Source organism: Rhineura floridana, chromosome 3, assembly GCF_030035675.1.
Source record: "Rhineura floridana isolate rRhiFlo1 chromosome 3, rRhiFlo1.hap2, whole genome shotgun sequence".
Taxonomy (NCBI): Eukaryota; Metazoa; Chordata; class Lepidosauria; order Squamata; family Rhineuridae; genus Rhineura; species Rhineura floridana.
The window spans coordinates 150,406,554-150,420,670 of NC_084482.1; the positions used below are offsets into that span (position 1 = coordinate 150,406,554).

At 47.4% G+C, this 14,117-nt stretch overlaps 1 protein-coding gene across 1 annotated transcript in view; it reads left to right on the forward strand.

Annotated features, from left to right (window-relative positions):
* CELSR3 (cadherin EGF LAG seven-pass G-type receptor 3) overlaps positions 1 to 13,529 on the forward strand; it is a 120,307-nt gene extending 106,778 nt beyond the window's left edge. The window contains exons 26-36 of the mRNA XM_061613422.1: positions 152 to 326; positions 887 to 999; positions 2,009 to 2,088; positions 2,538 to 2,664; positions 4,194 to 4,307; positions 5,140 to 5,276; positions 5,740 to 5,846; positions 6,385 to 6,558; positions 8,804 to 9,004; positions 9,988 to 11,110; positions 13,441 to 13,529. Of these exons, the coding sequence (XP_061469406.1) occupies positions 152 to 326; positions 887 to 999; positions 2,009 to 2,088; positions 2,538 to 2,664; positions 4,194 to 4,307; positions 5,140 to 5,276; positions 5,740 to 5,846; positions 6,385 to 6,558; positions 8,804 to 9,004; positions 9,988 to 11,110; positions 13,441 to 13,468 (2,379 nt within the window). The 3' untranslated portion in view covers positions 13,469 to 13,529. The remainder of the gene's footprint in view (positions 1 to 151; positions 327 to 886; positions 1,000 to 2,008; positions 2,089 to 2,537; positions 2,665 to 4,193; positions 4,308 to 5,139; positions 5,277 to 5,739; positions 5,847 to 6,384; positions 6,559 to 8,803; positions 9,005 to 9,987; positions 11,111 to 13,440) is intronic.
* Positions 13,530 to 14,117: the final 588 nt, after the last annotated feature.

The following is a 14,117-nucleotide window of genomic DNA, read 5'->3' on the forward strand; positions in this document are numbered from 1 at the left end:
GATGAAGCTTGGGGCCAAGTTGTGGGCCACGAATCACAGTTTTGGAACCCCTCGTCTAGGACATATTAGTTGTGGGTAAGGAGAAAACTAATCATATGGACATGCTGTTTTAGAGGACCTCTTTCAATGGTGGTGACATTGCTTGTTTCAGTTCTTCTGCACTGTGATTGCCATCTTGCTGCACTACTTCTTCCTCTCGACTTTTGCTTGGCTCTTTGTGCAAGGCCTCCACATCTACCGCATGCAGACTGAAGCCCGCAACATCAACTATGGAGCTATGAGGTTCTACTACGCCATTGGCTGGGGTGTCCCCGCTATCATCACTGGTAAGGGCAGATGTGTCTAGAAAGTGAAGGTTCCCTCCTCTCTCTCTCACAAGAAATGTATCCTGGCAATTTACATGTGGAAGCTGCTTCATTTGGAACAAATAAACAGAGGCAGCAGTTCTCCAAATTGTGCCTTTTCTATAATGCCAGATAACCAAAATGTTATGCCTAAGCGGCAGAATTTGTAGGGTGGATCGCCTCAGGTTCCCCTGCCATTCCCCAAATGGAATGCAGCAAGTAATTCATGTGCCAAAATCAAAAGCATATGTGTTTGGCGGATCCAAGATTTCAGATCTTCTTTTGTGGGGCTAGTCAGGAGTGAGTGTCACAGATTGGAGGCCCTCAAACTTTTATACTCCTCTTGGAGTATAAAAGCATTTTCAAAAGCAAGGCAGTTGGAGAGTTCTGCTTGTAGCTTTCCCTCTTATGTTCAGTCAGAAGCCAACAGAAAAAGGAGGAAGCAGGTTTACATTGACCCACAAGGATGTGGGATGTGTATTGACCAGGACTGCAGAAAATAATACATTGTGCACCTGATCTTCTTCCTTCCTTTGGGACAGGATTATCTGTTGGCTTGGATCCAGAGGGCTATGGGAATCCAGATTTCTGCTGGATTTCCATCCATGATAAACTGATCTGGAGTTTTGCAGGGCCCATTGCTGTTGTCATTGTGGTAAGCCCTTTTCACATTTGTTCAGTCTCTCTGCCAGGATGCTATAGCCTTTCCTTTCCCTTGTTCAGCATATTTGGTTCCTGTTCTGCTGTTTCTCTGCTTCCTTTTCCTGTCATTAATATGTTTGTATTTTGATGTCATGTGCTCTCTTTCTCTCTCCCACCCCTCCCCCAAACTTTGGCCCTTCATTGTCATTTTATCATTTCTCTTCTCTTCGGTCCATGGATATTTGTGACATGACAGAGGTGCATAAAATTATGCATGGCATGGAGGAAAGTGGATAGAGAAAAGGTTTTCTCCCTCTTTCATAACACTGGAACTGATGGACATCCAATGAAGCTAAATGTCGGAAGATTCAGGACAGACAAAATAAAGTACTTCTTCATACAGCGCATAGTTAAACTATGGAATTTGCTCCTACAGGAGGCAGCGATGGCTACCAACTTGGATAGCTTTAAAAGAAGATTAGACAAATTCATGCTATCAATGGCTACTAGCCACAATGGCTGCTCTTTCTCCAAGTACCAGTTGCTGGAAACCCCAGTGGGCAGAGAGCTCTTACACTCAGGACCTGCTGGCGGGCTTCCCATAGGCATCTGGTTGACCACTGTGAGAACAGGGTGCTAGACCAGATGGGCCCCTGGCCTGATCCAGAAGGATCTTCTGATGTTCTGTATGTTTTTATGTACCTTTCCACATGTTACCACTCTGGGGGCTCATGAGCATTTCAGCTTTGTGACCTTGACCCTTATCTTCTTTTGCCCTGTACCATTAATCTGAAGAGCAGTTAGAAGTGGGGAGATGAAGCCTTTTTTGCAGAGTCTGATAAAGCTAACTGTGCAGTCCGCATCAGCTATAGCATCCTCAGGAACAGCATGGGGAGAATCACAAAAGTGCTAAAGAATGGGATATAAATCTAAACAAATACATGTTAAAAAAATAAAATAAAAAGAACTATCCTGCTCAATGCCAGAACATGACTCTTCCTAACTAGCCAGTCTGCTTCCAGATGAATGGGGTGATGTTTCTGCTGGTTGCCAAGATGCTGTGCTCCCCAGGCCAGAAGGAAGCCAAAAGGAAATCTGTTCTGTGAGTATTAACGAGTTACAATTATCTGCTCAGGCAGAAATATGCTCTATAGCATGAGCAGCACTTTCCCCTCCTCGTAAGTGTCCTTCCACTTTTCTGTCAGTCTGTCTTGAGATGCACTTTCCCTTCGTTCTAAACATCATCTGGATTATTTGCCTCCTCCACAATTGAAATTACTTGAGGCAGGAATGATGAGTTTTGTCAGTACTTGGCTAGTATTGATTTCTGTTGCTTGATTCGTGAGTTAGGACAACCCTATTTTTACACCTTCAGCAGTAAAGAGTTGCACTGTTGGAGCCTATTCCCAGGGCGTTACATGGGCGCGTGGCTGGACTGCCTAGAAATGGGTTCACGCTCCTCCTCAGTGTCTCTTGTGCTGCACCTCAACCACAGATTCTAACCTCCATGTCTGTCCTTCTGGGTGGTTCTTTCTCTCTGTCTCTCTCCAGCATGATGCTGCGAAGCTCCTTCGTTCTGCTTCTAGTTATTAGCACTGCTTGGCTCTTTGGCCTCTTGGCTGTCAACAACAGTGTCCTGACTTTCCACTACCTCTACACTGTCCTCTGCAGCCTTCAGGTAACTCTGCGCAAGGATGAAGATGGTTAGGCGGGTTACAGTGGAGCAGGCAGAGAAGAAGATGAGTGGCCTCTGGTGCAGCTCATTCTCGCCAGGTCCCCAAATGAACCACAATTCTTGGTTGCTGTGGCTTGGGAAACATAAGGCCATGTCCTCTTCACTCATACAGAACTAGTTGCAAGATGCTTTGGATCCAGGCTACTGCCTCTACAGACTGTCATGCCATAGCAGCTGGTGAAGTGGTGCTGGTGGGGTGCTACTATTCTCCCGGCTTCCAGACATGGTGGGCCACTGCTGCTGACTGAGAGGGAGAGGGGGAGGCACGAGGTGTGGGAACTCAGTGCGGTGTGGAGCGCTGTGGCAGAGCCAGTCCAATGCTACTATCGTCGTGCGGCATACCGCACTGAGCTCCCGCACCTCATTCCTCCCCTTCTCTGTCAGTGGCAGTGACCCGCCACATTTGGAAACCAGCAGAGCAGCAGTGCCCCACCCACACTGCCTCACCAGCTGCTGCTGCTCTCAGGCATGATCCCTTGGATGTAGTCATGTGCACTGATCTGGTGGAATTGCTCCATTGTTTCTGTGTAGAGGGTATGCAAATGCAATTGGCATATTTGTAGAAGTCTGCAAAGGAGAAGGTTGTTGTCAATTTTGCATGCTTTGTAAGTGTCAGTATACCAGTCAACAAGCACATGGTGAAATAACATACCAAGCAATGCATGATGGTAGCCTACCAGTCAGAAGCCAGAAATTTCACATTTGAATATGAACCTTCTTAATTCACACTTCCCAAAGCAATACACAAAATGAAACCCAGCACTGCCTCCAAATTTTGCCATGAAGTTGAATGAAACCTGGGGGGGCAGGAATTATTCTCCCATCAGGCTAGAATTCACTTGCCAAGACTCTTCAATAATATTATTTAAAGGCTAATTAAATGCTGTGATTTTGCAAATGCTTCAGAATATCTGATGGTGGCTGTATATTTATTTCAGTACTTGTAATTTGCTCGCCTGGTTAGTTCTCTATTCTCATGGACATTTCTTGTAGTTTATGTTGAGAGTGTTTGCTGATACAGATTTAAATGTTTCTGTTCAGAGCTTTCTATCCTTGAGCTCACATATAGACCAATTGCTCCCTCTAGTGTAAAGTTGATGTAGTCATTCTGGTAATTAGATTTCTTATGGCTTGTAAAGATGATCAACACTTGGTATTTGCATAGTAGGATTTTTGTGCACATTCTGTAATAAACAGGAAAAAACATATCCCAAACATGAAGCATCATATCCCATATGAGATAGGATGAGTGGATGGTAGACATCCAACTTTCCTAGTCCATCTTCAATGACATTAATGGCCTTTGTGACTCAGATTTAGAAAAGGCCCCTAGGTCAGTGGTAGAGCAGGTACAGCTACCTGAAACCCAAAAAGCCATTTCCAGTCATTGTAGAGATTACCAATGGCAATGACACAGTGTAAGGGAGCCTCACATGTTCCAGGTTCACAGCCTCTCTTCCTCTTTCCTGCAGGGCTTGGCAGTGCTGGTTCTGTTCTGTGTGCTGAACAAAGAGGTACAGGAAGCCTGGAAACTAGCCTGTCTTGGCAAGAAGGGTCAGGGCGAGGAAGGCACCAGAAGTGGTCAGGTGGGAGTTACATTTGATCGTACTCATTGGCAGGGATGGGGAAGAAATTCAATTCAGTTTTCATTTAAAGGTAAATCTATCCAATTTGCACTTTCTGAAACAATATGAGAACCGAAACACAGGCATCCTTCAAAATTTGCATTTATCCAAATAGTGAAATGCAGTTTGCCAGCCAAATGATGCTTACAAAAATGCACATATTAGGGGAAAGTGTGCATAAAAATGAATGTATTCATGAAAATAACATAAATACATTATATTAGGAGAAATTGCTTGCAAAAATTTGTACATTAGTCAAAACTGCATACAAAAATGGGTTTGTTGGGAAAATTCACACTAAAATGCTGATGAATTTTCATGAGGATTTTTTTTAAAAAGTTGCAGATTGCTGCAGAAATATGGAGAATGGCATTTAAGATTGAAAAATTAGAAACTGAGAGAACCAGAACTGACAAATCCTTCCATCCCTACTCATTGGGTAAAGGATGAAGGAAGTACTATTTGCTCTAAGTCTCAGCCTTTGATACTGTCCTCTTCCCAGGAGACATAACGCTTTGATCATAAAGTACAGGAGTTCTGCCTTCTTATCACCTTGCCTGTACAGTTTTCTGTGCATTCTTGAATAGATTTGGGCATTCTGCCTGCTGCCCTAGGTACTTCTAAAGGAAATAGTCCCCCTCGCATGCCAGGGGTGGGAAATCTTTTTCAGCCCAAGGGCTAGATCCAGATCTGGCCCATTCTCCACAGGATGTTTTTGACAGGTGGGTAGGGAATAATCTCAGACATTTCTCTAAACAAGCTACTGTGTGTGTGTTTTGCTCTTCCACCTCAGGGTCCCAATGCCTATAACAACACGGCACTCTTTGAGGAGAGCGGTCTTATCCGCATCACCCTGGGAGCTTCCACCATCTCTTCCGTCAGCAGTGTGCGCTCAGCCCACACCCATTCTAGCCAGCGAGGCTACCTCAGGTAAGAAACAGGAGGGATGAGTCTCTGCCTTCCCCTCAGCACACTTGAGAACACAGAGCTATGGGAAAGTCCTTGCATAGTGGGAAGAATACCCTTTCTCTCCTGGAGATCCAAGTCGCCCCCTGGGCCTTAGCTATCGGGCCTCTGCGGGTGAGCCTGAAGCTGAAAGTAAACTGAATGACAATGCAAATAGGAATTGGTTGGGTTCCCCCCCCCCAAGATGACCCCCACCCACTCCATTTCTCTCTTGACGGAGCTCTATGATATAGGACAGAGATTGTCAGAACAAGAGAGCTCATGGAATATCCATTTATTACAATAGGTGTCTATGGACTAGGCCTGTCTACATATGTCTTTTGCTCTTCCAGTCCTATACTGCTATATACTTCCCAGCACTGAGCTATGACCACTCACTCAGTGTAACAGGTGGCAGTTCTGAGTATTTCTCTCTTATGAGTTTCAGGGAGAACCTGATGGCACATCAAGGCTCAGCTCTGGATCACAACTTGCTCAATCATGCTGGTCCTACAGACCTTGACGTTGCTATGTTCCATCGTGATGCAGGGCCAGGTAAGTCCAGAATCCAGGATGCTTGCTACTGGTGAGGCAGTCTGTGTCTATGAAAGGCAAAGTGGCATCCCCAGATCCAAAGGAGCAAGTCCCAAATTAACAAGAAGCCTTTCTGATGCTGCCTGGTGTCTTTCCAAATCTTTATATATACTGAGTACTTACCAGGCCTGCAAGGAGAGCAATTTGACTGTGTGAGCATACTCAGACTTCTCTAGGGAGAGGAGGCAGTAGCCAATCATGCTCAACAGTGCCTTTCCGCTACCAAACAATGTATCTGGTCTTATTGGAGTACTCTGCAGGAGGCTGGCTATTGTGATTGGGAAAATATTTTAACATTTTGTGCTGTAGAGACTTTGAACCAGTGAAATGGTATACATTACTAGACCAATTGATGGTTTCAGTTTTGTAAGCTGCTTAACCTCAGGTTGCTCATGCGAGGGTGGTTTATTTATTGGAAAGCTATTAGCCATGAAATCCCTCACTGAAAGAGCTCCTTCCTCATTCTGTCCCCCCTTCAAACATTACATATTTTGCTCAGATCAAGACTCTGACTCGGACAGTGACCTCTCTCTCGACGAGGAGCGCAGCCTCTCAATTCCATCATCGGAGAGTGAGGAGAATGTGCATCTCCGGGGCAGGTTCCAGTGCCAGTTCAAAAGAGCAGCACACAGTGAGAGGCTCCTCACCAATCCTTCCAACTCCACACCCAAAGGCAAGTGCCGCTGGACTGAGAACCTCTTGAGCTCAGGTGATGGCTACGTTGGGCCCAGCTGGACAACACAAGCGCTGAGCTATGCTCTGCATAGCATTTCAGGACATGTTACTAAATATAAAGCAAACATTTTAAGGCAGAGGTAGACAACGTGTTACCCACCAGATGTTTTGAACTCTAATTCCCATCATTCTCAGCCAGTATGGCCAGTGCTCAAGAATGATGGCAATTGTAGTCCATAACATCTGGAAGGCACCAAGTTAACTGCCCCTTCCTTAAGGATAAAATGATTTGCAAACATGGTTTCCGAGAACAGATCTGAACAACTTTCGCCCAGTCTCAAATTTGCCATTCTTAGGCAAGGCGATTGAGCGGGTGGTGGCAAAACAGTTGCAAGCGCACTTGGAGGAAGCGGATTATCTGGATCCATTTCAATCGGGCTTCAGGCCTGGACATGGGACTGAAACAGCCTTGGTTGCCTTGGTAGATGATATGAGGAGGGTGTGGGATAGGGGCGAATGCACCTTCCTTGTCCTCCTTGATCTCTCAGCGGCTTTCGATACCGTTGACCACGTTATCCTCCTGGACCGCCTGAAGAGGTTAGGCATGGGGGGCACTGTATTGCAGTGGTTCCATCCCTTCCTCTCTGGTAGGTACCAAAGAGTGGCATTGGAGGATGAGGTTTCGGATCCTTGGCCTCTCACTTGTGGGGTGCCACAGGGTTCCATCCTCTCCCCGATGCTGTTCAACATCTATATAAAGCCGCTGGGGGCAATCATCAGGAGATTTGGGCTGCAATGTCATCAGTATGCGGATGACACGCAGCTCTATCTCTCATTTAAATCTTCACCGAGGTTGGCTGTAGAAACCCTGTCCAAGTGCCTGGAGTCGGTGAGTGGCTGGATGGGAAGGAATAAGCTGAGGCTGAACCCTGACAAAACCGAGGTACTGTTTGTGGGAGACAAGGGAAGGCTGGGGGATGTGGACCTGGTGCTCAATGGGGTACGTTTGCCCCTGAAAGACCAGGTCCGCAGCCTGGGGGTCATTCTTGACTCCCAGCTGACCATGGAGGCTCAAGTCTTGGCTGTGAGCCAGGCGGCGCTGTATCAACTCCATCTGATACGGAGGCTGCGCCCCTACTTTCCCAACCATCTGCTCCCACCGGTAGTACATGCCCTGGTCACTTCTCGCCTAGACTACTGTAATGCGCTCTACGTGGGGTTACCCTTGAAAACGGTCCAGAAGCTGCAACTGGTACAGAATGCGGCGGCTCGTCTGATTAAAGGCAGCCGCCGGTAAGATCACATCACTCCAGTGCTGAAGGAGTTGCACTGGCTACCGGTTGTTTACCGGGCCCAATTCAAGGTGTTGGTTTTGACCTTTAAAACCCTACACGGTTTTAGCCCAGTCTATCTGAAGGAGCGCCTTCAGCATCATCAGGGATGCCGCTCAACAAGATCAGCCTCAGAAGACCTTCTCTTGATCCCACCGGTTAAAACAGCTAGACTGGTGAGGACTAGAGAGAGGGCTTTTTCGATAGTAGCCCCCACGCTGTGGAACTCTCTCCCAAATGATCTCCGCCATGCCCCTTCTATGGTAAGCTTCCGCCGGACCTTGAAGACCTGGCTCTTCAGGCAGGCTTTTGGGGTGGGTTAGGTTTTGACTGTTATGGTTTTAAATTTTAATGTTTTAATGTATTGTTTTATCTTGTACGTCGCCCAGAGTGGCTGGACAACCAGCCAGATGGGCGACTAATAAATTAAATAAATAATAATAATAATAATAATATTTGCAGAGCCTCCAATTAAAATAAATATGGGTTACCTATGAGTGGCTCCTTTCGAGATCAAGGAGCCTCCATTTTACTGCAAAGAAGAAAAATCACCGTGCATACAAATTAAACTGAATAATTAATAGCTGTGTGAATCTTCTGTGCATGTGTATGATCTTTCCCAACTCATGCAGGCACTCTGAGATTACTGCAGACATCCCAAAGGGGGTTAACTGATAGTCAGTATGTTACCTTCCGTGCAGGTGTAGTACAGGCAGTGGTTTTTCTTTCGATGCTGGGCAGTGGAACTCTGGCAGTGTGCCACATTGCCAATAGTTTTACACCATCCTTCACAAAGGATGAGAATCTGATCAAGTGCCCCTCAACAAGTATCAAGTATCCGGGTAATCTTGCATGAATTGCTAAAATGCGCTTTGCTCACCTTATATATATGCCTGCAACGTCCTTCCCTAGATGTAGATGGCAATGACCTGATGTCCTATTGGCCAGCCCTGGGGGAATGTGAAGCTCACCCCTGCTCACTCCAGAAATGGGGCTCAGAGCGGAAACTTGGATTTGATGCCAACAAGGATGCTGCCAACAATAACCAGCCGGACCTGGCCTTGACCAGCGGGGATGAGAATTCCCTCACCCAGACCCAACGGCAGCGGAAAGGTAAGTAGAGGCAGCGTGCTGGACTGGGCTTGGGGCAACCTGGATTCAAATCCCTACTCAGCCATGGAGCTTGCTGGGTAACTTTGTGTCAGGGGAAGAGAGGGCCAGAGTTTAATGGCAGAGGACATGTGTTGCATGAAAAAGATCCCTGGTATCTGCAGGAAGGGCTGGGAAACACACACACGGTATGGCTGGTTGACATAGCAGGACGGGGAGTACTACTACTATTGCCACCGCCACCACCACCTTTTATGTAGTACCAACAGCGTACAAACATAGAAATGACTTGATCCCTCTGTGAGGGGCCTGCATGAGATGGACAAGACAGGAACGGAGGAAGGGGGTCAGGGATATACAGAAACAATGGGAAAAGGGAGTTGGGTGAGGGTACGAGTGAAGGGAGGCCAGGCTGGTTTAAGAAGAGGCTGTTGGGAGCATAGGAAGCTGCCTTATACTGAATCAGATCATTGGTCCATGTAGCTCAGTACTGTCTGCCATGACTGGCGGCAAATCTTCAGGGTTTCAGACAGGGATCTCTCCCGGCCCTGCCTGGAGATGCTGGAGATTGAACCTGGGACCCTCTGTGTGCAAGGCAAGTGCTCTGCCACTGAGCTACAGCCCTTCCCCCTGCTCAAGGCAGAGGAGCAGGACGAGAGCAGGAGTCGGAGAAGCAGGCAGGGACTGACAATGCATGGGGCTGGCCAGAGCTGCGAGAGCAAGAACAGGCCATAAAGGGGGGACACAGGAGGAGGCATGTAGATTGCGAGAAGAATTCATTGAGGGTTAGAAGCTTGAGGTTGATTGGGAGTGAGACAGGAAACCTCCTCCTCTAAATGTGAACAGGAAAGTGACACACTATTAAGAAGCAGGAGAGAGAGGTGGATTTAGCTAGGATGGGCGTTTCCAACCTGAAGCTGCTGGAAAGAATCCCAACAGGAGAGTGGTTCATTCTTCTCACCTTCTGGTTTGCTTGTGTTGTGTAGGCATCCTGAAGAATCGCCTCCAGTACCCTCCAACTTTGCAAGGCCTGTCGTCCGTAAGCAGAATGACCAATGAGCTTTCCTGGTACAAAACCTCCACCCTGGGTCATAGGGCGGTTCCTGCTGCTTCTTATGGCAGGATCTATTCAGGTGCAGGCAGCCTCTCTCAGCCAGCAAGCCGTTACTCTTCCCGGGAGCAACTTGACATGCTGATGAGAAGGCAGATGTCCAGAGAACAGCTGAGCCGGAATGCCTCTGGCGAGTGCCTAGAAGTTGCAGCCAGCAGGCACGGGTCACGGGAGCACCTGGACACTCTTCTGAACAGGTCCGGGTCAAGGGAGCACCTGGACACCATCCTCAGCCGACATGGGTCCCGAGAGCACCTTGCAAGCATACCCAGCAGGCATGGGTCGAGAGAAAACTTAGGTGAAGTAGCTACTGGACACGATCAAAGAGATCATGGGAACACCCTACCCAGGAGGCAGGGATCTAGAGACTATCTAGATGCGTTACCCTGTCAATTTGGGTCACGAGAACCACTAGACTGTGGTGGGGCAGTCAGAGAGATCTCTAGAGAATGGCTAAACACTATGCCAAATAGGCAAGCCTCTAGAGATCGAATGGACACTTTGTCAAGTCGAGACACTTCTCGAGAACAGCTGGATCTGCTTTCTAGAAAGCAGCCTTTGAGGGACCAACTAGCAACAGCTAGACAAACATCAAGAGAGCAGCTGGACTTTTTATCCAGAAGATCTAATTCCAGAGAGCATCTGGACATAGTGCCTAGTAGGCAGGCTTCTCGGGAAAATCTGGAGCCTCTTTCTAGACAGCAGCCTTCTAGAGAAAATCTTGAACTCCTTTCAAGGAGGCTCCCTTCTAGAGAAAATCTAGAAGCAATCCCCAGCCGTCACCCCTCCACAGAACAATTAGACATACTTTCTTCCATCCTAGCATCTTTTAACTCCTCTGTCCTGTCCTCTGTGCAATCATCCAGCACCCCCTCAGGCCCACAGACCACACCCACACCTTCTGTGACACAGACATCCTCCACGCCCTCCATGATGTGCCCTTCACCACCTCGCTCTGCTACATCTCACAGTATCTCCGAGCTGTCGCCAGACTCAGAGTAAGTGGCTTCCCTTCTGAGAGGACTTTTTCTCTCCTTGGTCCAATTCAGGCTGCAACCTATCAAGTAAGGTGGATGAATTTAGAAGTGTGGCTGTCCTTGTTGAAGAGAAACAACCTGAGCTATAGAAATTCTTAATTTGGGGGTGGAGGGACTTCAGAAGGTCATAGCATCTCAAGAAGGGTTGTGATTTTCTCATGGCTCACTCACATGTTGTTCTGTACTAGGCCCTTGGGATTCATCACCACTCAGTTTGGTCTAGAGCCCCATCAATAGCAGGACTGAATGGAACATTGTCCTTGGTGAACTTCTGGCTGAAAATTGGGGAGCAGTCAGGGAGCTGAGAAACCATGCTAAAGTTTTTTCAGAGGGACTTGTTACTGGGTGGCAGTAGTGATCTTTTCCCCATATATCTACATGTATCTGCAAACAAGATATGTATATCTCCCTGCAGAATGCTCCTGGAACAATGTGTAATGTCATTCCTGGGGTACCTCGGGTGAGGGGGAGTGAAGCCATCATTCCCCCTCCCCCCCGAAGCTCTCCTTGGAAGATGCTCCATTGCATCATTTTCAGGTGCATTTGGGAGGGTGGATTTGTGGCCAAGGTCCATCAGAGGTGCTCTTCCACCACCACATGAAGAGGCTGTGGACACAAACAAACAAAAGGTCTGCTGTCACTGGTAACCCCCCCAAAAAAACTTCAAAACAATTTAGCACACACCCCTGAAAGAATCACCAAAATATATTCTCTAGCTTGCAATGAGTCATCAAAAATGGAGCGCCTTTTCAACTTATCACTAAACATATTACAAAGATATGTAAATTGTGCACCACTATAGCTGTCATGGCTTCCCCCAAAGAATTTCAGGAATTGCATTTTAGTGAGGCGCGATGAACTTTCCTTGGCCCTCCCATCCTGAGCTACAGTTCCCAGGGTTCTTTGCAAAGGATAAATGACGGTAAAGCTAGTTTAAGCTTGTAGAGTGGCTATGCTTGACGGCAAACGATGAAAATGACATTCAGTATGCCTGCCTTACACTATAGTGGTGAATCCTTTGGGGACACATGGGTAGATTCAAACAGGTGGCTCAGTCTTGCGGAGCTAGCCTGCCCTGAGAGAATACATTCTTCTATCTGTTCATGGTTTAATGGATGGAAATGGAAGAAAAAGGATGAGTGCTCCTTCTTTTGAGCTTGCAATCTTCTGAAATAAGTGAAGACCTGGGACACATTCAGTGTACTAAGGCCTGAAATATCACTTTGTGGATATTTTGTTTCATTAGGACACTTATTCAAAATGTCATGAACTTGCATTTATTGGTTATACTTGGGAATATTCAACAAACCTGCTTCCTTGGACCGCAGGGTGACTATTGTTGTGTCACAGGTGTGGGGAATCTTTTGCCCTTCAGATGTTGCTAAACTATAATTCTCATCATTCTTGGTCATTGCCCATACTTTTTGGGGCTGATGGGAGTTGTAGTTCGGCAACATCTGGAGGGCCAAAAAGTCCTCACATCTGGTCTCGTCAGATTTCACTCTGGAGCATTTCAGGCCTTGGTGCTTTTCCTGCTGTTCACTCTGTCAGGAAACCAGTCTGTTGCCTTGTACATTGAACAGAGCAGCTTGCAATCTGTGTGCTCGGAGTCTATGCTGGGGCATAGAAGTTGATGGCCTGGCAATCTCGCTTCATTTGTAAAATGCTTCATGATTAGCCCTCATGATTTACACAGAACATTTGAAAAGGCAGAAGATAAGTCTACTGAAGACTCAGAAAGTGAAGCATCCAGTAGTGGCTGGTGCCCATTGTGACTGGTAGGGCAGAAGGTAGTAACAAGCAGGTGGAGCCAGAGACAGCGATAGGCAGAACCAGCTCGTGCTAGCTTTGTCCCCATCCTCTTCCCTGCTGGGTTTCATAAGGGCAGCAGTGAGACTAAGGTGGAGGGAAAAGCTAACAGTCAGGACCACCCTCTGAACTGGGTGTTAGTAAGAAGGCAGGCAGGCAAGGGCTGACTGAGGACAGATTGAGGTTGGTGAGGCAGTGCTCCACTCGCCCTAATAGCCTCCACTGGAAGCATCCTGGGGCAGAGCTTACCACATGACTATAACACACACACGTCTTTGTCTCTGGCTTGTCCGTACCCCACTGCCCCCCTACCCCAATCATTTTTGGCCTTCCCGTTTACCACCATAACAGGGTGGTGGTGTAGGGGGACATATTTCCACAAGCTGACATAAGCACTTGGTTCTGAATGCAGAGTTTACATTTTTAGGCATCTTAAGAGAGAAAGAGCTGTCTTAATTCTATCTTTCTTCCCCTCCACAAAGAGTAACAAGAAGTGAAGGTCATTCCTGAGAGGCCCAACCCCTGTGAGAACAAAAGAAGCAGGAATGGTTGCCGGGCCAGACTCTTCCAGCAGAAGACGGGGAATCCCTCAGGACGCCTGCAAGGAAAGAACTGAGGCTAATTGGAGGGCCCAATCAACCACGCCCTCCCCTCCCCCTGGCACACAGTGGCAGACACAGTCCTGACTGTGGAAGAAAAGTGTCTTGGGGGATGCTTCTGTGCCACACTGGCCACTCTCCCTGCTCTGAGGGGCACCCCGAATGCCGCAGGGAAGTTACCGCATCATGAGTAAACCCCCGTTCGTTACATATCAAAACCACCACCACCACCACCAATTGGAATCTTCCTTTCTGAAACATTTCTATGCGCTGTGCAAACCTGAAAGGGTGGGGTGGCTGCAGTGGGAGGGTCAGGGAAGGGGTTTTTATACGTTTTTGTATCTTTGTAATCAGAGAGGAGAAATTTCTATGGTTATTTTTACGGTTCTGCTGTTCCCATTGCTGTGATGCTGATCTCATTTGTCTTAGCAGTGATAACATCCAAACTGTGGCATGATACTGTGCAGGCATTTCCAAGTTAGGGCTCTTCGGAGGGCCCTAGGGCAGAAAAATGGAGCGGCAGATACCTTGCAGGCCCTCTTTAGGCTGCCCTTTAGGCA